Source organism: Argiope bruennichi, chromosome 5 (genome assembly GCF_947563725.1).
Source record: "Argiope bruennichi chromosome 5, qqArgBrue1.1, whole genome shotgun sequence".
In the NCBI taxonomy this organism is placed as follows: domain Eukaryota; kingdom Metazoa; phylum Arthropoda; class Arachnida; order Araneae; family Araneidae; genus Argiope; species Argiope bruennichi.
This window is the reverse complement of record NC_079155.1, coordinates 40,095,195-40,120,199: the sequence shown is the minus strand read 5'-3', so window position 1 is coordinate 40,120,199 and position 25,005 is coordinate 40,095,195. Positions and strand designations below refer to the sequence as shown.

The 25,005-nt window shown below is 27.6% G+C and overlaps 1 protein-coding gene across 1 annotated transcript in view; it reads right to left on the bottom strand.

The window, feature by feature from the left end:
- LOC129968247 (uncharacterized) overlaps window positions 1–25,005 on the bottom strand; it is a 56,415-nt gene that overhangs the window by 24,749 nt on the left and 6,661 nt on the right. The window contains exons 4-23 of the mRNA XM_056082102.1: window positions 24,413–24,472; window positions 22,227–22,337; window positions 19,724–19,839; window positions 18,580–18,638; window positions 18,415–18,467; window positions 16,613–16,731; window positions 15,049–15,250; window positions 13,821–13,882; window positions 10,686–10,798; window positions 10,508–10,611; window positions 9,460–9,498; window positions 9,195–9,322; window positions 8,019–8,089; window positions 7,817–7,881; window positions 5,049–5,196; window positions 4,824–4,941; window positions 3,356–3,456; window positions 3,184–3,255; window positions 684–790; window positions 402–474 (exon numbers count right to left, since the gene is read on the bottom strand). Of these exons, the coding sequence (XP_055938077.1) occupies window positions 402–474; window positions 684–790; window positions 3,184–3,255; window positions 3,356–3,456; window positions 4,824–4,941; window positions 5,049–5,196; window positions 7,817–7,881; window positions 8,019–8,089; window positions 9,195–9,322; window positions 9,460–9,498; window positions 10,508–10,611; window positions 10,686–10,798; window positions 13,821–13,882; window positions 15,049–15,250; window positions 16,613–16,731; window positions 18,415–18,467; window positions 18,580–18,638; window positions 19,724–19,839; window positions 22,227–22,337; window positions 24,413–24,472 (1,921 nt within the window). The remainder of the gene's footprint in view (window positions 1–401; window positions 475–683; window positions 791–3,183; window positions 3,256–3,355; window positions 3,457–4,823; window positions 4,942–5,048; window positions 5,197–7,816; window positions 7,882–8,018; window positions 8,090–9,194; window positions 9,323–9,459; window positions 9,499–10,507; window positions 10,612–10,685; window positions 10,799–13,820; window positions 13,883–15,048; window positions 15,251–16,612; window positions 16,732–18,414; window positions 18,468–18,579; window positions 18,639–19,723; window positions 19,840–22,226; window positions 22,338–24,412; window positions 24,473–25,005) is intronic.

Sequence of the window (25,005 nt, the reverse complement as noted above, 5' to 3'; positions counted from 1 at the left end):
AATTTCCATTAAAATAACTACAGTTATTTTAATGTGCATAAAAATAGTTTTTAATGTACAGGCTCATAATGCACTAAAGAGTTCGTTTTTAAATTTTGATCAATTTTATTTTATATCTCATTGTAATAAATATTATCGTATTTGGAAATCAATTTCTTTTGAAATTCATAATAAAGTCGTGTCTTTTGCATGGAACTAGACTTTATTTAATAATCCATCAACCAATAATTACGTCTTGAAAACATTAAAATAGTGCAATTTCAAAAAAAAAAAAAAAAATTCTACACAAATGTTTTAAATTTTAAAACTCTTGTTCATCAAGAAGTGAGTGAAAAATCACCTATTAAATCCATTCTAACAAACATGAGAGAAATCAAGTTAAAATAAGGTGTTCAATTTACCTGAAACACTGTTTTGAAGTACTTTAAAGTGATATCTAAACCTAAAGGAGATGTAGCGCCAGGTAGAACTTCTCTAAGAAAAATAAATAAATAAATAACAGTGTTAAAATAGTGCTAAACATAATTTCAGAAATAATAAGTGGTATTTAAAATAAAATTGAGTAATAAATCTACGAAAGTTATTATAAAGTGAGCCATTCTTATGAGAAATAATTTATGACTTTTAATTTTGCAACATAAAGATTTAACAGATTACAGGAATTTATAGAAGTAAGCTCTTACCCAACGTTACACATTGCAAAAAATTCACCTTCACAACGCAGAGGAGCGTCAAATTCGTGATCAATTTCAAAATCTGTTTCTCCATTCCCACTTGTGACAGGGCGCGACTGAAAAATATTAGGATTGTTTAATAATTGATTACCAAAGTCCAAATAAGATAATAAAGAACAAAATTTTCAAAATTACCATTTTAATCAGCTGTTCTCAAAATTTATCTGAAACACAATTGCAATAGTAGTTTAAAGCCACTCTTATTCTCGAAATTGCTGTTATTTATTTTACATTTTATCTGGAATATAAATAATTTATACCTTGTAGTTGTTTATGTTTATTTACCAATTCTTAGATTAAAATTTCAATTTTGATAGTTTAACTTAGTTTATTTATTTGGTTTCTAATTTATTATCATATATTTATACTTTAACAATGACCATTCTATAAAAAACATCTTATAAGTTAAAAAAAAAAACATTTCTGATTTACACCGATTTTTCTTTTCTTTTAAATCATTGCAATGTTCATATTTGACTATCTTGGAATTTATTGAATGTATATCCGAATTTCAAACAGACTCCTACGTTTATACTGTATGTGGTTCCATTTTTGACTGGGCATTTTTAAAACATTATTATACATTATAATTTTAAATTTTAATTATCACATATAATTTTAGTTTTATCTAGAATCTTGTTTCATATGATTGCCATATTTAACTTTGTTAGAATTTCTCATGCTCTTTTAACATCAGGGTAGAAATCGATATCTATATAGTATATTGTCAATACTGAATTTAAACTTGATAAGATTGTGAACTATCTGAGATCAGGCACTTTATGGATTCATTTAAGCAGTATATTTAGTCTATAATATTTATACATTCAGACAATTTTTTGGGGGGAAGGCCAAGAAAAGAGGTTTTTACGCTATAGCTTGTGTTGTCTATACATAAATCCAATGCTGTGTATGGTGCTATTTATGATTATGTACATTTAATGCATCAATTGCCCATTTTAAAGATTAAATTGTCAAATATAATATTAATTTTTAGGATTTCACATTTAAATTACTGTTATATTTAACTTTTTTGAAATTCTATCATCGCTTCTAACTTCCAAATAAAAATTAGTATAATTTGGTACCAAGTATGATTATGTGGCACAACTTACTTTTATAATGGTGGTTAGGACGGTTTTGGATGTTATATGATTGTTATATAATGACTTTTTTTTGTTAAACCCTTGCTTTTATCACAAGCAACTCGCTAATTTATTTGAAATAAATCTGAGATCCGTTTTAGTAAAACCATTCATTTTTATTCAGAAAAAAAATGGGAAGAAAAACTGTATATAAAAGTTACGATAAGAAAGTTTATAAATATGAAGGTATATGAAATGAGAAAAGTAAAAGGATATATAGGAAACTACATTATATATTTAAACTTGAAGCAGAAATATACTTTTTGGATTAATTTATCACCCGCTCATTCAATATGGGCAATTTTAGGATTGTGAGTTTTATTAATTTTTTTATACTATTGTTTTTTGTTTTACATTTGCTCCAGATAGCATTTGATAGCGATATTACTAAATCAACAATCGAAAATCAAACTAAACATATATCACCCGTAAATTTCTAAAAAGAAAATAGATTCCCCCAAGTGCTATAACACATAACATATATGCATATAGCACTTTTATATCAACGTGTTATGAATTCATATACATTTGAAAATTTAAGCCGAAAAATCTTAATTCTGATTACATTTTTTTAAAATTTGTAGACATAGTTAAAATATTTTATAATGAAGATAATGATTCTTGTATTATGTTTCGTAAAATCATTTATCTGTACATTGATATGATATAGATTTCTACAGCATAAAAAATGCATGGAATTACAAATAGTTTTTAGATCATTTTTATTGTTGCCACAAAATGAATCGATGATTAAGAATATCAATTTTATTAAAAATTGAATAATTACTGCTTTTATTAAGTAGTCGATTAGAATAAATATTAAAATAATAGGGAAAAATATCAAGTGAATTTTTTTCTATTCCATTAGAAAATAAATAACTGATTTTTGCTGGATTCAAAGGTATTTCAATAAAAATATTTTTTTCATTGCATTTTATTTAGGAAGTGACTCGTGAAAAAATAAATAAAATTGTTAATTTCCATTTGAAATTATATTTTTGTAGTTTACAAATGCCAGACAATAAACTAGCTAATGTTTTTTTTTTTTTTTGAAAATTTTTAAAAAGTATGGATATGTTACACTATGCTACAGTTTCAAATTCATATCTAAGATTTATATTTTATTATTTTTTAATTTATATCTCATTTCTCATTCAGTAAAAAAACTCTGAATTTTCTATAGAAAAATTGATATGACGAAATATTTTGAAGCATTAAAAATTTTGATAATATATCTACAGCATTTATACCAAAAACATTCAGATAATAATTATGAGTAGTTAAATCTACAAGCCTAAACTTACTTGAAATATGTACAGGATGTTATTCCATAGCCCCCATTCTATGTCTCTGTATGATCCGTAGCTTTTTTCAATCTAAATTTTGGGAAATATTGTCAATTAAAATATAGTATACAGTTTTATTTATACAGAAATATCCGGTTTTCTTGCTGTTATATATCTTAAATAAACTTACTATTATTGCTGTACGTCCTAGTTGCAGAGCCATATTATCAGGTAAACAACAAGATTCTTTTTCGTGTTCAGCTACATCTTCAGTACTGATTCCGCCATCATCTGAAAAAAGCAAAGTTTTACAATTTACACCAACAACTGTTTGAGTTTGTTTTATTCATATGAACATGAAACGTTGACAAGCGAAAGTAGGCTCAATAAAACTTTCTAATAAAGATTCTGTCCATAAAATTATGGACTTTGAGCAAGGCCATGAACACTATGAATAATAAGGGGGCATTTGTCGGTTGTAAAAGCAACAAAAAAGAGCCAAGATTTTTTTTTTTGCCTATTTGGCGATATATACATGTATATATGCACTTGAGTATATTTTTATAATTTGGAGAAATTTTTTGGTAACCTTTAAAACCGAATTGTACGAATAAGGATTTTATTTTTATCCCGCATATGAGAGTCTTGTGCTCCGTAGTATAGTAAGAAAATTCATTATATAATTGGGAAACTCTTTCCCAATTAATTGAAATTAAAATTTGGCACATAATTACAATTTTAGAAATAAGGGGATTACCAAATTTTATTTATTTAAGTCATGGCGTTGTTGAGTTACCACGTTTATGTGCATGCGATAGTATAAACCAACAGAAGATCAACTCTTTGACGGGTTTGATTCAAAATTTCTTTAAAATATTCAATTAGATGCTAAAATTATGTACCAATTTTCGTTTATTTTACTCTTTGCATTATTGAGTTATCATGTTAGTAGCATGCGAATATGCAGATCGATCGGCAATCAATCCATTAAAAGATTTGCTTCAAAATATGATTGGAATCAAAACTTAAGATGCTTAGTTTGTATATTCTTTTTCTTTTCTTAATTTTTCTATATATGCTATATATTTCTTTCTTTTCTTATTCTCTCTATATATGCTATATATATTAATTTCTCTATATATGCTTTCGCTATATATTTCTATCATTCATTTTATAAAATGAGTCCTTTCTTAAATTTAATTACTGCTGTAAGACACTTTTAAAATTAATAGGTACATTAAGTTTATTTTTTATAAGTAATATGTCTTTACTAATTACATTTATAAAATCTTTAAAATGAAGAATGCCAGATGTTGAACAATTGTAAATCTGCTGAAGTAAATTAAAATCTAATTAACAACCTTCATTTTGCAAGTAAGTATAGTACATAACCTTATTTATTTTGCAAATTATAATGTTTGATATAAGGCGGACGAATTATTAATTTTATTTCCTTGAATTAAATAAAAAGTTCGCGAAAAAAACTGATTACGGCATTAAAACTACTATATCCTTGTCTGCTTATTTTTCTTGAATAATGTGCATAGCAAAAATATTGTGGTTTTTCATTGTTGAAATCAAACTTCTCGCTTTAAAATTTTTAACCATATTATGCGTCAATAAATTATTTGAAAACAACTTATTTCTTAATAATTTACCTTTTAGAACAATTTTATGACCTTTCGATCCAATTATTTTGTCCCTTATTGTCAAATTATCTTCCTCGAGTCTTTCTATCTCGATTGTATCCGGCTCTTCTGATCCTGACACCACAGACTAAAAATATACAAAATTAGAAACTGGGGATAAAAATCTTTTTCATGCAATAAAATGCATGTACATTTTATTGAAATAAATCGATACATTTCTAAATTGCATCTTACCTCGCCTAATCCATAATTGGCAGAAATGCTCATGGTCATTGGATTTCCTGTTAGAGGATTGCATGTAAAAAGAACTCCAGCTACGTCACAAGGAATCATTTCTTGAATAACAACAGCCATGGGAGTATTTATTAATTGACCATTTTGCCTATAAATATGATATATTTGGAAAGATAAAGATAAAAAATTTCATTTTATCTCCATGTAAATTGGAATCTAAGTGGATAGGAATACAGTAGGCAAGTTTGTATAATTGATTTTAAAAAAACTTAAAATGAATCAAATGCACTATTGTTTAATAATTTCAAAAAAGAAATAAGAAACAAACATTTAAAAATTACTTTCATTTTGTTTTTATTGTTTTGATTTATAATGAATAACGAATATTCAATTCATTCATTGAATGCGACTTCAAAGAGGGAATTAATATAAAAAGCACTTTTCCGCATGAAATTTTATGAAATTAAATAATAGTTTCAAACTCAATATTGTTAATTAACAGATATTTAGAATTTTAATATCTAGTTATGAATTTACACTTTCACACATACACACACACACAAAACTTTTAGCTTCAACATTAGTTTCAAACTAACTACAAAATAGTTCAATATTTTCAAAACCGAGAATAAGTAACATACTTCTAATACTAATATATGAAGATCTGAACAAAATCTTCATATTCTAAGCATTATAAAAATTTGAGTGAGGACTTTTTCAGAATGATTGGTTAAAATTATATGAATATTCAAGGTAAATCAAAATTCGATTTCGGCTTTGAGAATGTCTTTGCTGATATACTAAAATAGAATATTGTTACGAATCTGTAATGAGGCTTCCCAGCGTAGTTGGTTCCACCATCGGAAAGAATGTTTTACAGTCATCTGAACTGGACGGAGTCCGGTGTCGTGTCGGAGGTTCCGGAACTTGGTGACAAACTTGGCGACCATTTGGCGACTTGGCGACGTCAAAATAGATTATACCCGAAACATCGAGAATTTTCCCGATCCGTCTAGTAGGAACCGAGTTACGCCTCGAACGTTGCTGATTGGTTGAGAGACTTCGAGTCCCACCTCCTGAGACTTATAAAAGGAGGCGGCTGAAGCTGCTAGGGCAGAGTAGTCGGAATCGACGATAAAGAATTGGTCTTCCAGGGATAAGCAGAGCAGCGACGGAGTCAAGCTAGTGCAGAACTAAGCTGTGCGCTTCTGTCTGCAGTAGAGAGTCTTGTTATATGCTGTTGTTGCTGCACGTCTCGGCTGAGGATAATCTTCTGTGCTGTATATAGTTGTCGTCTTTGTGCTGTCCTGTGTGTCTTCGTGTAAATAAACGTCGTTGATTTATTTTCTACTGGTGATTGAGCGTTCTTCACACCATATAGCTTCCACTATCCAAACGAACCACGGGAAATTCCGTAACAATATTCTTCTCGACAGAACGCAAAAATAACAAGCCAATAATGGGTGTAAAATCTTTTTTAAATGAATGAAAACTGTTTGCACACAATCAGTTTCAAAACAAATACTCATCGATCTTTCCATTCATCCTTACGCATATTTCATAGGACAACAAGTTAGCATCAGATTATGTTTTTTTCGTAAAATGCTCAGAATTTATTGGATAGTTTGTAGCAGCTGTCGAAATTTTGACAAGATTTGTTGCAGAGACAATGAGCATATCAAAAATGAGGATTTGTGTGAAATAAAAATGATATAAATCAGGTGATGCAATTTCAATTCCAAGCATGTGAACAATATAATTGCTCAGTTGGCATTTATGGTTGTACTTTTCTGTATTTGAATTTATTTTATTATTTTTTAATGTTTCCGAACTCCCGTAATAGTTTACATATTAAGTTTTGAATTTACACTGTAATAAAGGAGTATTTACACTGTAATAAAGGAGTAAAATAATTAAATCATGATTTCTTAAAAAGTTCTTTTTTAATGTAATGCGCTGGCAAAATCCTTATCAATAGAAAGAATTCTATAATGTAAGCACAGCGATGAATATAAAATATCGGCAGATTCTTTTTTATTCATTCATTCTTTTTAATTAATCTATGTAATGTATTTCTTCCTCTAACTCAGTTGTTTAATGCTTATATATATATTTTTAATATGTAATTAATTTCTCTGCTGCTGTAAAATAAACAACAATCCGAATGATTGCAATTAATCTTGCTGATTCATTATTTTTTTTAATCATTGCCATCTATTTCTACTTATTTGAGAATTTGCCAAATCATTTCCAGTAAACCTTTTATTTCTGGTTTTGTTTAGCCCAAGTTTTCTTTTTACAGTTTCAAAAGCAAACATACTCTGTAGTGTATAATATTTTTATCTTTGACTATTCATTGTGTATCGTATTTCTACACGGGTTGCTCAAATTGATTATTGAGAGGAAATGATATATAATGTTTAGAATTTTTTCAGTTTGATAAATATGATTGTGATTAAAGCTAAAACGAAAATAAAAATAAAACACTTAAGAAAAATAAAATTTTTAAAAAATTGAATTTATTTAAGAGTACTTTATGAGATAAACACAATAAAATATATTAGAGAGTATTTTCTTGAGATATACACCACAGAATACATTAGAGAATATTTTCTTGAGACAAACACTATAGAATGCATTACAGAGTATTTTCTTGAGATGAACATCATAATAAACCGAAACGTTTGTATTGAACAATAACAAATAAATATCTTAAAGTAGGCATTAGAGTGTATTTTTTTCAGATAAATATAATATAAAAATCGAACCTTTTGTAATGAACAGCAACGTAGTTGAATTGTGACGCCCAGCATTTTTTTATTGTAGCCATAATCTGTTCAAGATAAAAAAAAATATTATTATTTAATAAAAACGATTTATGCTTTATAGATTAAACTATATCCTGTTTAGAAAATTACGAAATTATTATAATTTATTTTTTATTCCCTGGGACACAAGAATATTTATTACTTCGCTGATTCCAGTCACTCCAGGAAAAGTCTCCATTTGCCCAGCTGCGGACATTTGTTCTGTGTCTTCCCCTGAAATAAGTTAATGATATCTTGATTCGTAGGCGTTTTAAAAATAATAGAGAATATTCAATCAAAATAAATCTTTATAAAATTAGATAATTTATTTACAAATGTTATTAATCAAAATATATTATTAATCAAATTAATCAAAAAATCAACTCTGTTTTTCGGCTATTTATTTGCATTTTAACAAAGTAAAGGTATCAGTCACGGATTTTTTACTAGCAGACTAGGTTACTGTCTAAGGCCAAGAAGTATTTCTTAAGTTTCATTATATTCATTTCATAATAAAAATAAAAATTAAGTAATTTAACTTAAACTTAATAATGAAATTATTTATTTTTAAAAATATTTAATTAGCATCTTTTTAAATGTTTATATACAATTATGAATGCTAAATAATTATGAATCGTGTTAAATACGATCATTTTGACCAAATTTCTGAAATAAAGCTAATTTAAATCAAATCATTGACATATTAAAGTAAAAATATGTACATAAACTAATCAGTTTATTAAAATAGAAATCTCATATAATGTGCGTTACTTAAAGCCAAAACAGGCTTAAAAGTTTTGAAATATATAAAGGAGATTAAACAATATATTGATTCCTTATGAATGGTTAAATTATGTGTGATCTTTTTTTTTAGCATAGTCTTCATAAAATATTTTAACTGATAAAATTATAACTTATCTACTTTAAAATTAACTGCCGCCACAGACAGGTGAATAAAAGAAATTAACTGGGCTACAATCTTTCATAATAAATTTCATTAAATAAAGATTTTTCGAATTGTCTTTATTTTTTAAATTCATTTCATTTATTTTACAAGTATGAATGATTTATGCAACAGATTTCTAATTCTTAGGAATAAAACCATAATATATGAAAACAAATTTGAGTTGAAAACAGTAGAAGTTTAATTTCGATTAAAGGAATTTCTCTTAAAGTTCCTAATAGTTTTCAAAGTAAAATTATAATATATCAGCTCTTCCCCTTTTTCAGAGATCTGCTTGAAAACAATAATTGCTATTAGTAATTAAAAATTGTGTCCCAATTGTTTAGAGAATAATTCTATTTGTTAATTTATATGTGCTTTTGTGATACGATATACCAGTTGAAGATGAACGAATGGCGAATTTATATCCATGTTTTCTATCAGGAAAAGCATTTTGAAGATTCATTACGACAGCTCCGTGAATTGATTCAGGTATCGACTTTTTTGTAATTTCATTCTTCAACCTATAATATATACATTAAATGATTTAAATTAAATGCGAATCTACGATAGTATAAAGGCTGTTAATATTTTATATCATGCAAAATAGTATGAAATAAAATATAAAATATCGAAATAAATCTTATGGAAAGAAACTTACCTCTGACATGCAGCTTTAGTTTCATCAACTTTATCCCGACTAGGAATTTTGAAAAGAAAAAAAAAAGAATGCAAAACTTTTCTTTGTTTTGTTTCAAATTCACTTCCTTTTAAAGCGTGAACATTAGGATTTAATAGAAAAAACACAACATAATTTCATTTAAAAAAAATTGCAAAAACTTATTTGTATCCTATAAAAATTACACAGCTGTTATTAATTTAATTTATTAAATTATTTGACTCAGAGATATTGATGCAATAGATATCAAAATGTCTTAATGTAGATATTATAAAATATTGAGAATGCATATACTTAAATATGGAAAATAATATTTAAATATCAAAAACGGGAGATAATTATACAGCATCAAAGTATATTGACAGTTGTTTACGTAAAGCAATAAAAGCAGAAATTTCATTGTTACATTTCCTACAATTTTTAATTGCGCTTTAAGAAGCTCATTCCACAACTAATTGCTCTCGATTTAATTTAAGGCAACTAATTCTGCACAATTGGATATAGCTTTTGACAGTATATCTAAAAGTTTTAAGGACTTAACATTTTTATAAATTCTCATATTGTCTAATTATTCAAATATGACTACCATTTAGCCTTTTTTATTAAATCTTATTATTTCTAAAGTAACTCTAAATTTGACAAACTTAATAAAATAAAATATAGTTATTTGGATACGCTTAAAGAGAATATTTAAATACTTTATTCATAAGGTTGAATACATAATTCAAACCTTTTAAGATACAAGTTGATATACATACAAATTGCATAGTTAAAACTGATTTCCATGTTGAGCAAACTTTTGATATTTTAAGAATTTTATGAAAAATTTTATCAATTCCAAATTCGTATTTTTACATTTAAATCATTACTTTTGTTTCATGAAAATTTAATACCAGCCAGCATTTTCTCTGCACCGTTTACTTTTAGGAATGTGACTTTAACTAATATAGTAATTTATAAAATTGCTGGAGCCGAAGTTTGCAAGCGATGTAAGAAAAATTTAAATAAAATAGAAAAAATAAATTCTTACTAAAGAGCTTTTTCTAAATTCTTAATTTCTTTCAAGATATCATCCGTAACAAATAATTTGTAAGCATTTGTAGTAACAACTACTCCATTTGGTACCACAAACTGCTATAAAAAGAATTGAAATTTGTTAAAGAAAAAATAACATCTTTCAAAGTGAATAAATGCTTTGTTTATCTTACACTTTGAAAATTTTTAGAGAGTTCTGTGAGTTTCCCTAAAGATGACCCTTTTCCTCCTGTCATGTCTGGGCTTTGACAACTCCCCTCAGAGAAGTGTAGAACGAGCGGAGTTGCTTGAAAAGGGAACAAAAAAAAAATACTTTTTATCAGCATACTAAGAGAGGATTTATTTTTTTCTTTAAGTAAAACGTAGCACTCATATAGCTGAGATAAAATATATGAAGCATAGTATATGATTTTGTACCGATCTATAGTTAGAATTTAATTAATCATAAGTGGTTTAAAAATAAAGAAAATTAAATTCCTCATCATAGGTGACTTCTTTTTTTTTCCTCTCTCTTAAAATAAAATGCATTATCACACGTAAAGAAGATAGAAAAGGAAACAAGGAACATAGATTGCTATTATAACAAAAGAATCAGCTACCTTTAAAATTGCATTATTTTAAATCCTGAATATGTAACGCAGAAATATTATATAATGCTATTGCTTTAGCAGTAAAGCCACTCATTTCTGGATGGATTTTATCAAAATATTAGACACATATAAGTTAATTAACTATTAGTAAATGAACTATTAGTATCCGGACCGAATTTTAAAATAGTGCAAGGATTCATTTGTTAGTACGTAAAAATACTTGTTTTCGTAATTAATGTTCTTCGCATTTGATATTGATTGTGAAAATATTCTATAAAGTTTTCAATTTTGAAGTTAAATTTTGCTTTAACTGCTTTGATTAAAAATAATTATCTATTTAGAAATAAAACCGTTCTTATAAGGTCTATCAATGCCGATTACCTCATCACAAAAGTAGATTTTAATTTGCTTGCTTAAAATAAAAATGGATTTGATCAAAACAAATAAGTGTTTTTTAGATAAGCAGATTTTAGAAGCATTTTCTTTCCTAAATTTTCAGCCAATTCTTTCTTAAAAAGTCACCAACCAGTGTTTAATAATTTCTAGAAAATTTGGGCCAAAATGATGATTTCCTTTTGTTTTTTCAAGATATGATTTAATCACGAATAGAGAAATGCCGATAATGTATTACTTAATAATGAACAGTCAACACTAATCCATGAGCGCATCAAGATTTTCTGTAACTGTTTGTTTACTGCACCCATGATAAATCGCCAAAAATACAAACAGTCAATATCTTGTCGATTGTGAACTCGGCATTGGAGATCTTGATAGAATCTGTAAAACGATCTTTTGTTGTTTGCAAACTTCCAATATCATCAAGTGTCGTTTGTTCCTTCGTGCTCGGTAACCTCATCAAGTTTCCCGCATGACCTGTGATTATATCGGGAATTGCTTATATGAAATGGGGATCACAAACGTGATTCATGGCACAATCGGAAAATCGCCAAGTAAACCATCACTGTGACACTCTTGGCTAATCATATGAAAATTGACATGCAACCCTGGGAATGCTATCATCTTGGGGGAAATCTATAGGTATAATGGTGCATGGTGACATCAGCTGCCACGATTAATCGCCAAGTAAAAACGTTATCTTGCCCTCCTTGGTGTAATCTAGAAATCTCTAAGTAAACCCGAGATCATAACAATAAGCAGGTTACCAAATTATTCTATTAATTTCTCTATTCTGTTAATAGTCATGTGTTAGTAATGACGTTGTTAGACATTAAAGCAATGCATGGACTAATACATTAATTAATTAATGATAATAGCTACTTGTTTCCATCTAATTTATTGGTAATACCTATACAAAATACCTATAATAAGTACAATTATACTTAATATCAATAATTTTTGTAGGCCACAACAGCATTCTTTTCTAATTCCATGGCATATGAAAATTCAATAACCACAGATTCTATCCCGGGACAGCCATAACTTGTGACCTTTCATTAAACTGAATCTGAATATTTTACAAGTAAAGCTATCGTATGTTATTTAATTTTCATTATGCTTTTAAAGAAGAACTTCTAAGCTGGATCTATTGAACTCCATTTTAGCAATGCTTTTTCAAACAAAAAAAAAAATTATGAAGCTCTCAAATGTTATACCTTTCTTTTTTCCAATACTTTTTTCACGCCATGCTTTATCAATGATGATCAGATATTATAGTCAAGAGCTTATTTTTTTTATATACTTATCGCTATTTAAGTGCTAGTATTGGTCCATTTTTGAAAAATTTAATCGACTATTTTTAAGATTTGTTTAATTGGGAATTTTGGAATCACTTTCGGCATTAATATTTCGGAATTAAAATATCTATAGATTCAGGCAACTCATATTAAAGTTTCATGAATCATTATTTTGCACGCAGTTTTTCTATTTTTGTATATTAACGTTTATTCGTCAGTTTATCTTAAGATAAAATAGCACAATAACTTAACATTATTCTATGAAATTTTAAATTTCAAAGTGTCCAGGTACGACAGAGATAGTTATAGATAAATATTGGAGTAGCAATCTATTACCAGCATAATAATCAACTCCCTTCTAGATACACACATCTTCGATGAAAAATAGATGGAAAAGGAAGGATGAGGCCGAACGTAATGAGGTATATAGAGACTTTTCATCAAATAATAATTTAAATATATTTCACAACTTTCTAACAAAAAAGGTTTTTAACAAAATATAAAATCTTCATTTTGAGTTAAAAGATATTGTTATTTAGAATAAGGAAAAAAACTATAAAAATAATATTTTACTATGCATATTCGTTCATTATTAATTTAAAAAAATTCAGTTGCTAACAGAACGAAAATGCCCTGAAAGCAAAATAAGTTAAATTGATATAAGATTTGCTTTTTCTTCAGAATTAACGTAATATGTAGATAAGTATGTTTCGTTCTATAAAACAAGAAATCTAAAAGTTTATCTGGAATTAAAATATTTGGGCATATATAATTTTTTCTAAAATTAGTACTATACTTCTCTCGTAATTATGACTTATTTAATATTAAAATTAAGAAATAAGTTCAATATGTACAAACTAGTATGTTTAGATATATACAAATTTTACTTCATGGTTTTTAAAGCAAATTTCAAATAAAATAAAACAACTTTCTTTAATTTTTTATATATTAATGCTTGTTTCTGTTTTTATTGAAATAATTTTACATGAATAACGAGAGAGAAAAATAGAGTAAAATTAATTACCTGCTTTATTTGGTTCGGCTGATGTCTTTGCCATTGTATTTCTGGATGATTTCATAATTTTCCTTTAAGTACAGATAAGCACACTTTAAGAATAAAAAAATATTAAAATACATCAAAAAAATGTCTGCAGTTCTTGATAATACGTATCTTTCCAATAAGAACAAGAACAAACTATCAAGAATTATAAGTTGAAAATCCAAGTTAACCGTTCATGAATCACATATATTAGAAATGATAGCATTTTAAACCAAATATATCTATAACGAATTTTGGATATCTATATAATAAAAACCCGTTGTTTGTGTGTTCACTGAATTTCATTACTCATAAATGCAGCATTTTAGATTGATACTACTTGACTTGTGGCGTAAATACCAGAATTTGTTGTTTTATATCAAACTTTAGATCAAATTCATCAAAGAAGTAGATTTATCTTCTGCATACCTGTCTATTTTTCTTATCCATAATTCTATAAGGACATAATAGTAAAAGAAAAAAAAACTCTGACAAGTTAGACAAATGAAACAGGGTTTCTAGGCTTTCTATCAATAATGAAAGCATTAATCGAATTTTGAATTCATTTGGTAAAAAAAAAAAAAATAAGTTTCCGATAATTTGTAGAATTATGATGTGAGGCGACCGGGGATAAGCGAATCATTCGCAAAATCGTCAAAAATGAATAAAGATAAGAATGAAAATGCTTTTAATTGCGATTTTGTCAACAACACATTTTCAAACATAAATTCATCACTTCATTTTATAAGCATTTCTATATATTTCTATTCTTATAAGCTTCTTTATTTAATTTTTTTACAAATATATGAGTCAATATTATTTTCTTTTGTGGTAAAATTTGCTTTTATATATTTTTGATTGAAGTTTTTAAGTAACATTTTAGGAATTAGAAGGACAGATAATACACCAACGGATAAACAAAAATTAAACTCAGTTGAAAATTCACACTAATTTTTGTACATTTTAATTAGAATCTTAATAAAAAAAATGTGATATATGAGAGTAAAAGGACATTACTTATTTTCAGTAATTTTAATTCTAACATATGCATTAGTAATAATTAATATAAAATAATAATTAACATAAAGAAAAATGATTTTATAATTGGATTGGCATATAGAAACATATTCTGAGGTTTACAAATTTTAAATTATACGTTAACATATTAAAAAATGAGTACTTATTTGAAATTCATTAATCTTATGATGCACACCCTTTTATAACAATTCCTTTTCCTGCTTGCCATTCTGTTAATGAATTAAATTCTTTTCTCTTCAATAGCTTTCTTTCTTTTGTTGATTGTGAGTTCAGCTCAAAATCGAGACAATTAACCGTAAAAGATCCATTGCTATCTTTATCCTTCTGGACATGGTTCTGACTTTCTAAAATGTTTCCTTTCAAATGGAACAATTTACCTGAAAGTAAAGTGTTACTTATAATATTATTGATGGTCTGTAAATATACTGATCAATTCATAGATTTATTGATAATTAACTCCTATTAATGCCATTATTGGAGTACGAATATTAATAGTAAATAAAAAGCAATATAATAAAATATAAGTCTTTGTTTTAATAAGTATGAAATTGCCTGCGAAAGAAAAAAAAGAAATTTCGGGAAAATTACAAGATTTTCTTATTTAAGAATAAAATAGACTTTTTTTCAAGCAATCTATTAAATAAAGCAGAAAATAGAAAGTCAAACAGCAAAGTTTCTTCTTATTGATAACTTTTTTTGTAAATTAGGAAGTAACAGAAAATTACAAGACCGTGATGCTATTAATGATAGCAAGATAATTTTTGTAAAACTTTACAAAACGAAAAAAAATGATCTTTCACAAAAGTAGTTGATAATTTAAGTACGCTTAATGATTTTATTTGCTTGCTTTTTGTTAAATACAATCAGAAATTTAAATCTTATTATTCTTAAAAGTATACAACTTCTATAATTTAAAAAAACATCCTTAAATATGATAAGTCAGAAAGATATATGTTGATTTCAATAAAACTGAGATGAAATATAAATATTAATTGTTAAAATAATATAAAAAGTAGCAATTAAATTTCTTTGTTTTAGAAATCAAGCCATATATAAGTGTGACAAATCGGATATACAAATCGAGAATCAAGAAAGTATCACCAATTAAAAGAATGATCTCCACGCATAGAATACAATGCGCACAATGAGGCAAATTTGTTTTTTGGAGAACTGTTCATAAATTAGCAAAGGTTTGAAGAAGAGTGAATTAGTAACACTCCAGTATGAAATATACTAAAAATGCTGGACTAGATTCAAGTCTAAAAATCAATCCGACTAAACGATTCGTTAATAAACATAAAATTCAAGGAACTCTGTTGTCTTAAGTACTATGGGGGGTGGGGTGAATGACACTTATTACTTTTCCTTATCTTGAGCGTTAAGATAATTTATCGAATTATATATGAAGCAATATCTTCATAAATGATTTATTCTAGTGTTTAAAAATTCCATTCTAAATCAAATCAATCAATGAAGTGAAGGAAAATGCCATTCTATTTTCAGTATCACTAATTCATTCATAATAAAGAAGTGGAAGCTAGAATTCCAACTGCGTACAACAATATATGTCGGAAACCACATATGTGAGGATATATTTCCCATGAAATTTATTGAAGCCCATTTAACTAATTTCTTGTAAAATATGTTTTATGTATTCTCTAATTGTAACTGTACACAAGAAAAAGAAGCTAAAACAATATTTGAGAATTATATGAAGAAAATAAGAAAATAAAAATTACCTCCGGCCTGAAATGCAGCTTCAATATCATTTCCATTGATATACTTTTCCAAATAACAACCATTGTCTTCAAGAGGTAACACCCCACCCGTCAGAACTGTTGCAAATCCGAAAATAAGGCTATAATAGTAAACAATAATCAAATAAAAAGAATGAATCTAAAAAAGTATCTGAGTAATATCGTGAGATATTTTAAACAAAATTGCTAATTTCAATTCAGTTAAGATCATAGATCAACTGAAATAAAAGAAATAAAGCTTTTTTACTTGTGATACGTGACAATAAAAAATAAGTACGAGGCTTATCTAGGAAGTAATTTTTACTAGGACAGTAAGAAGATGTATATTTATAAAGTATAAAACATAATTTATTTGAACAGATTCTGAAATATTAGAGCATCTGAAATATTTTTCAACACATTTACTACTTGACTTTTGAAAAATCAAGTTTTTTTTTCTCTGTCGGGATAAGAATTAGTCTATGATTAGTGTGGGTTCTACAGGGGTCACGATGTGCATAATTCTAAAATAGAGATATACTTTGTGACTAAGTGTAACAAATATCTGCTTATCAGCGAAGAATTCCATCTGAATTCGGTAAATGTCAAGATATTTTTTAATGCTCTGCCTCAACTAGTTGACATAAAATTGCAAATTAGTTTTTTCCGTGACATTAGAAAATTAGCTTCATCAAATGCGTGCTTGTGCAGGATACAAGCAAACAAAATACAGGATGTAGTGTGTGACGAATTTCGATTGGCAATTGATAAAACTTCAAAACACTTCCACACAAAACTATACAGCTTTGGTTGAAAAATAAAGCACTTTTCCAAACCATTATACAATAATGATGAGGATAGGAAATTCTGATTGTTTCGAATTTCTAACCCAGTGAAATAAAAACAGAAATTTTAATTAGACTTTAATTCGGACAATCTTATATTTTTCTCGGTGTGCTGCCTGTCCAATTCTATTTATCACCATTAACAAAAGACGGTTGTTCGTTAAATTCTCCGTAACATTCTGGTAAATGCTTGTTTATAACTTTTGGACAAAACACTTGGTATAGTTGGAAATGAAATTTGATCGGTAAATGAAAGAAAAAAGTATCATACTAAGCAGCTTTATTGCGTAGCTATGCAACTGTTGTCGAAAAATAAGATAGCATTTCCATTCATTTTACTACGATAGTTTCAACGATTAGTAATTCGAGTTGTTACTAATTCCAAATTCTACGAAATAATTACACAGATTTAAATTCGATTTTAACAGGCCTTTGTAAGTGGTATGTGAATTTTGATTAATTTATATACCATGGATTGAATCGTGCATTCAAATAATGTTTAAATTATTTAAATTTCCTAGATCAAATTCAAATTATATTTCAAATGAATTTCTCAAAATTATTTTAGCGTTTAATTTTATTATTAGACATTTTAAAAGGTACATTGTTATATATCAAAATTTCATTACTTAATAAAGAAAACTATAATCAAAGTTTTGTTGTATAATAAAGAAAACTATATTCGTAAAATTACTTCTAAAATTCAATTTATTTATTCGTTCTGAAAAAAAAAAGTCAATTATGTTGTACACAAAAAATTTCAGTTAATAAAAAAAAAATTAGACATTTTTGTAACTATCCTCTGCTTTAAAATATTTTTAAGTGGAAGTAATAATATTATATGATTGGATGTACACACAAATTACAGTTACACAATTATTATCAGTAAATGGAATTTAATGGTAAATTGTGATTTTTATTACATGTTAATAAACAGAAATTTATCATAATAATTCATACTTTTCTACAACGTTTGGCAAGGACACTTCTACTACATGCACAAATCGTCCATTCTAAAATAAAGAAGATAAAATTCCATAAAAGAAGACCCAAAATGTCTCAAATTATTACGTTAATTGTTTTTCAATCAAGCACTTAATTCATAAAAAAAGAAACCATTCTTACTTTTGAGATGTGCCCTAAAATGTGGAAACATTCCATATCCTTCATAGAACAAACATCTCCTGTGAAATATAAAATTATTTAAGTAAACTTAATGGAAATATATGCTAGGATTTGTGTAACTTATCAATTCTTTTATAAGAATTCCATTTGAGATTATAAAAGTGCGAAAAAGGGAAAATATCTATTTTTTTTATGTGATAAGGGGCAATTCCGTATAATTGTCATACACTGTAAAGTTTGGATCGATATCCACATTTCACTATTTATAAAGCGATATTAATGAGAAAATCAGTATGCCTTCCCAATGAAGTATCCTAAGTATGAATTCAGTTTCTAAATACCTTCACACATTGTTCTTTCTATCAAAATTTTTGTGTGTTTAAAGCAAACGATTCTACATTTCAGAATAATTTAACCAGATGATCTGAATGTTGTAGCAATAAAAGTATTAGCAACAAGGTTAAAAATCCCTGTATTGAAATATTTTCTCAGTTATTAAGGTTATATTTATAACAGAGGTAAAATTATTTGATGATAAATTTATCTCTGTTACAAATTGATTAATCTCAGTAGTTACATCGATTTAATCGATAATGAATGAATAAAAATCATTTCTTTGGAAAACCATTGACACTCGGGAGTTAAAAGACACAATGAAACAAAAATGGGTTTGACATTCAGTATATAAAGACAATGATAAAACACAAAACATTGGATTTTTCTGAATTCAATAACTCCCACCTCAATTTTTCAGAAAGAAACCTGACCATTGAAATTACTCATAAAGTAGAGTTTCTGTTATGACAGCATTCAATTTACTCTATATTTTTTAGAATTACATATAATCGTAAATAAATAATACATTTGCAGTTTCATTTTTGATAGATTGATTAAGCTTCCCTTTTTGTAAAATGTTAGTGGCAGAAGCATGGTTGCTTATCATAATTGTGGCCTCTACAAATGATTTACAATTTTAAGAGATTCTTTATTTTAACATTTCGAAGTAACTGTGCATAAAAGGTAAAAATAACTCTAAGTAAACTCATTTCTACTTGCCATGTGTGATACGGACTTACATTAATAATTTAATATATTTATTAACACAAGAAAAGAAAATGTTTTTATTATAAACATTCCATCTTACCCAAAAATCTTAATCTTTCACCAAATAAATATAGATTTACTTCATCACTTCCATCTAAGCAGACTGTTCCCATAATTATGCCACATTGTGCATAAAAGTCTAGAGCACTGAACAACCTAGTAGTGTAACAAGCAATTAAAAAATAAAAACCAATATTAATTAATTATTCTAATATTTTGTATTTAAAAATAAAAACCACAATAAAAGAATTCAGATATATATATATTTAAAAGCGGTAGCTCAGAAACGTAGGAATTTAAATAATAAAAATTTGGCACTAAAATTACATAATTACATCAAAATTCAATTCCAATCGGAACATAAGAAAGTATCCAAAATGTATAATGTTTCTCATCATATTCTGTGAAACATGTACATCATATTGTGAATGCAAAACTCGATTCCACATGTGTATATTACGTCCTGGCATAGGGGTAGCGCGTCTTCCCCGTGACCTGGGCGTCCTGGGTTCTAGTCCCGGTTTGGGCATGGTTGTTCTTCATCTGTTCTATCTGTGAGATGTGTGAATGTGCCCCCCTGTAAAAAGGGGTCGTGCAAGCAAATGTGATGTGTGAGTAGCTAAGACATACTCTTGGCCCTAGTTGGAGCTACTAAAACAAAAGACGCTCCCTTGGCTTAAAATCGCTAACCTCATCAGAGAGCTTGTCCATGGCAAGTGCCATTATAAACAACAACAATGTGTTTTTGCGATGTCATTTGGCCTCAGAACATACAGGAATTTTTCGAGATTTGCACCTTCTCAATGCGGTTTTTGACACTATGAGCATGGCAGTTTTGTTTTCATGTTTGCAATTCTCCAAACAACGTTTTTGTCGGTCCACCCTTTATAGACATTTTGCAGATGTATAGCAAACTATATTGCAAATTGTACTTTTTTTTCCAACAGCATAAAATTTCGAAACTTTAATTATTCATGCATTTAGTTAGATTTCTTATTGGGATAATACACGTTACAATGATCTTCAGTATTAAGGGAAAACTTCATGAAATTTTTTATCAAATTTGGTCCCTACAACCCCATACCTTCCTTTTCTAAAAAAATTTTATAAATAAGACAACAAAAGTAATTTTGATTTGATTTGAATGACAAGAAATGCGTTGTAGAGAAAGTAAAGATCTTTAGCATATTCATACATAGATCATTCATTTCAAAAGGGAAAAAAATGATGGGGAATAGACTTTTCATCTCCCATAATTGTCTTAATTTATTTATTATTATTTCAAACTCGTAAACTTCTGCCTTAGTACAAAGAATAGTCGATGTATTAAAAGTTTTTCGAAATCCACATATTCTCCAGAAATAAAAGATGGAAATTGATTGTCTGTTCTCTAATTTGATTACTTTTAATCTCAACTGTGAACATTGTTTAAAGTTGCCGTATGTAATATTTATTTTCACCTATTTTCTGCGTCATAACTCCAATTCTTATAGACTTAATGAGAGTCTTCGTCATATTCTTGTGCAAATCAAATCAAAATTTAACTTCCAGGAATTTATTCGGTCAACAAGATGAGAAGCAAAGTCTCTTTGGAAGTTTAAAGCAAGAAAAAAAAAGATTATAAGTAATGGAAATATCCAATATAGAAGATTTAAATAATACAATTTATAATATGTATCATACTCTAATGACAGCAAAGGAGTATGGAATACTTATTGCATATAAAATGGAATTAATAATAAATGCTTTAAAAACAATGTTTTCATATTTGAAGAGACTATCTGACAAGTTACATAGTTAATTTTTTTGCTCGTGATGAATTCGATACTCTATTTTTTCAAATATATAAATTAATTTTTAGTAAATGCCAATTCTATAAATAGTTACAAATGATATTACAAATAATGCGGCCCCAAAAGTGAAACTATTAAAAACTTTTACAATTTTTCGAACAAAGAACCTTTTAAAAAACATTCTCTATCGACAGTTTTAACTGACAAATACCCTTTATCTTTAATAATTTCTTTCTCAATATCATTAAGCATTTCCAACGTATAAAAAATGCAATGTTCATGACATTGGATCTTAAACCTTGAACTCAGTATGGGTCAAAGCTTAAAAGTCAAACTTTGAAAACTATTGATCAAACAATAACCAAATTCTATCCTTGTTTCACTTTTACTGGTTTATAATGTCGTGTATTTTAAATAATTCGAGGAAATGAAAATGTCATATACATACCAACTATAACGAGATGTATCTGTGTTTTGTTAAATAAATGAGACGTATTTAAATGAAACTTAAAATTTATATATGTAACAGAAAATAAAAAGAAAAAAGAATGAAATCTTTACAAATCGAAAGAAGGTAGCTTCGAAATGCAACAAAAGAATTTTGAAATATTCCAAATCTAATATTCGAATGTCTTAAAGTCATCTGTTACAAAAATAGAAAACCCAATGCAAAAATTACAATATTAGGAATTGTTTTAGTCTTTTAGAAAATCAAATGTTTAAACCAAATCAAAATGTTTGTTGACTTACTTTTCCAATGGTGGTGTGCACTGATTCCATTTCGCCTTAGCCAAACTAGATGCTAAAGCTTTGCTTTTCACATCAGTTTTAAAATCGAAAGGATCTGTCGACGCGCGCCATCTAAAACAGAAAATGCAATTACAAGTATTTTTTTGGGTAAATACGCATTCCTTTACATTTTATTCCAAAATTTATAAAAAAGATATCACATCTAAATATTTTTGAAATTCTATAAAATAACTCATAAATGCCAAGATTTGTAGATTCACGGCATGAAAAATAGATAGCATGGTTAAAAATGTCAAATTCTGGCATATTAGGGTGGTTCATATTGAATGGGGTACAAACAAAGTACACGTGTAATCGATGTAATCAATTTCTTTTGTTTAATAATATATACTGTGGAACTATAGTTATCTAAGTTTCGAATAACTGTTCGACGTGTACCCTTCTGGTTACAGAGCATAAATCTATGCGGTATTCCAGTTTTCTGATGGTCGTCTGATCATTCGAAGCTAATAAGTCCAACACGTCATTTATACACTGCTTCAATACTTGCAAATCTAAAGGGAAGTGGAGGCATGTCATCGAGAAAAAATTCTCAAGAGATTAGATCTAGAGATCTCGGTGGCCAAAAAATTTTGAACCAGTAGGCCAGTCCAGCGATGTTGTTATAATAATATGAAATATCCTCTTATGATAATGTGATGTGGTACAGTCTTGCTGCAAAATGAGCCATGGAATCGGTGCCTTTAACTTAGGGAACAACATTGTTTTCAACTACTACATTGAGAGCATGTTCTGGTAAAAAAGTTCCTTAGTAGATTCTTCCACGAAGAAAAAAAGATCCAAGAATAATTTTTGCTTGTGACGCCGAAAATGTTCATCTTTGGAGACTCACATTGATGTTCCATTATTCTATGAGGATTTTCCATGCCCCAAAATTGTATATTATGGAGGTTAACTTTCATAAAGGCAAAATTGTATATTATGGAGGTTAACTTTCATAAAGACAAAATTGTATATTATGGAGGTCATAAAGACAAAAGCTGACTTCGTCGGTAAACAGCACTACTATTAACTTATATTGCAAATTCAGACAATAGTTACAAATAACAAATTTAGCCAATAGTTTGGCCATAATGATGATAGCGAATTCTTTACCCTAGCAGCTTCTAGCAGCAGTATTGTAACTGGAAGAATTTTCTCTGCTTTCATATAAAATTCGCATAATTGTAGTTTCAGAATAAATTTGTTTCAACTAAATAAATCAATTACAGAATTCATATGATATTATTCATTTTCTAACTTTCAAATAAATCATCCTGCATATTCACATTTTTCCAAAGCATATGCAATGGTGATATCACCTCAGAATGTGTTTGAAGTTCGAAAACAAGACGGAAATAGCACAATCAGAAACCCTCTTATAAGAGTTGTTTAATTAAGGAAGATAATATTCGTCTTTTTTTAGTTTTGTCCAAAGCGAGTCATATTGCTTTGATCAAAAATACTTTCCAGATATTTTGAGCGGCATTCAAACATTCGATTCAATGTACTCGAGTTTGTATAAAATCCTTGCAATTTTTCAATAATAATAGCTACAATAACGGACTTTCAGACTAAGATTAGGACAATACTTTTTAGACAAAGATTTGATTATGTGTTGATATTATTATTCTAACGTATTTTAATACACATGATTTTCTCAAATACTATTTTGGTTTTCATATACCATAGATATTAGTTCCCATTGTTCCCGCTAAAGCTTGAAATGCCTCGAGAATGGATTTTTCGTCATCGTCAACTTTTGAGTACTCTGCTATTAGACTTGCCTTATATACGTCTTGACTTACCCCATACAACCATTTAATTCAACTACGCTTTGTTTTGACAAATCTATTTACAGCTCATGCATGCGAAACGAGGTGCCTCACTAGCACAAAATGCTTAACAGATTGCTACGATATCTTGATGACATTCTAATTCCTTCCGAATTCTACGATATTTTGCTGATTTGTCATTCAGACTGTACATCAGCATTGTGAAGATAATATACAATATCACATCAGAAATGTGTAATTCCTCTTGATATCAAGAATACGATAATGATTTGACTCAGATTTGTAGGCGGAAATAAAAAGCGTGTTGTATATGTTTGATGTATAAATCTTAGGAAAATATATTATACATACAATAAGGCAAACTTCACATGCACTTTTTTCTCTGATGGCGTACCATTTTCACTTGTTTCTCTGTAGAAAGAATAAAACAGCACTCATAAATATTTCAAATAATATTAACATAATAATTTTAACGTGCATATCGAAATAATTTTACAATTCAAAAATGCTTTAAGGAAACTTCTTTTTAATAAAAGGCGATTTATAAAATAAAAATATAAAAATAAACCATATATTCAAAAATTCATTAAAATTCAGAATTTTTTTTTAAAAAAGAAAAATTGAGGATATAAAAACAAGAATCGTGAAAACATAAGGATCTGAGTCTATAAGTAAAGGAATTTTGAAAATATTTATGTTTTAATTTTTCTGAGTTTTTAAGGTTTTCTTATGCTGGAATTATTTCTTTCTTCCTATCGTTTTCAATTTCTCACACTTCAGTAATTTTTGTGGTGATTTCCGAATTTTAGATAAAATTAACTGTTCTGATTTTTTAGCATACAGAGAGCTGAAACTTTTTTTATTTTATATTTTATTTGTAAATATTTTTCTGTCTATTATTTTTTGATATACTTCATAATACCGATTTATTTATATAGTCTAAA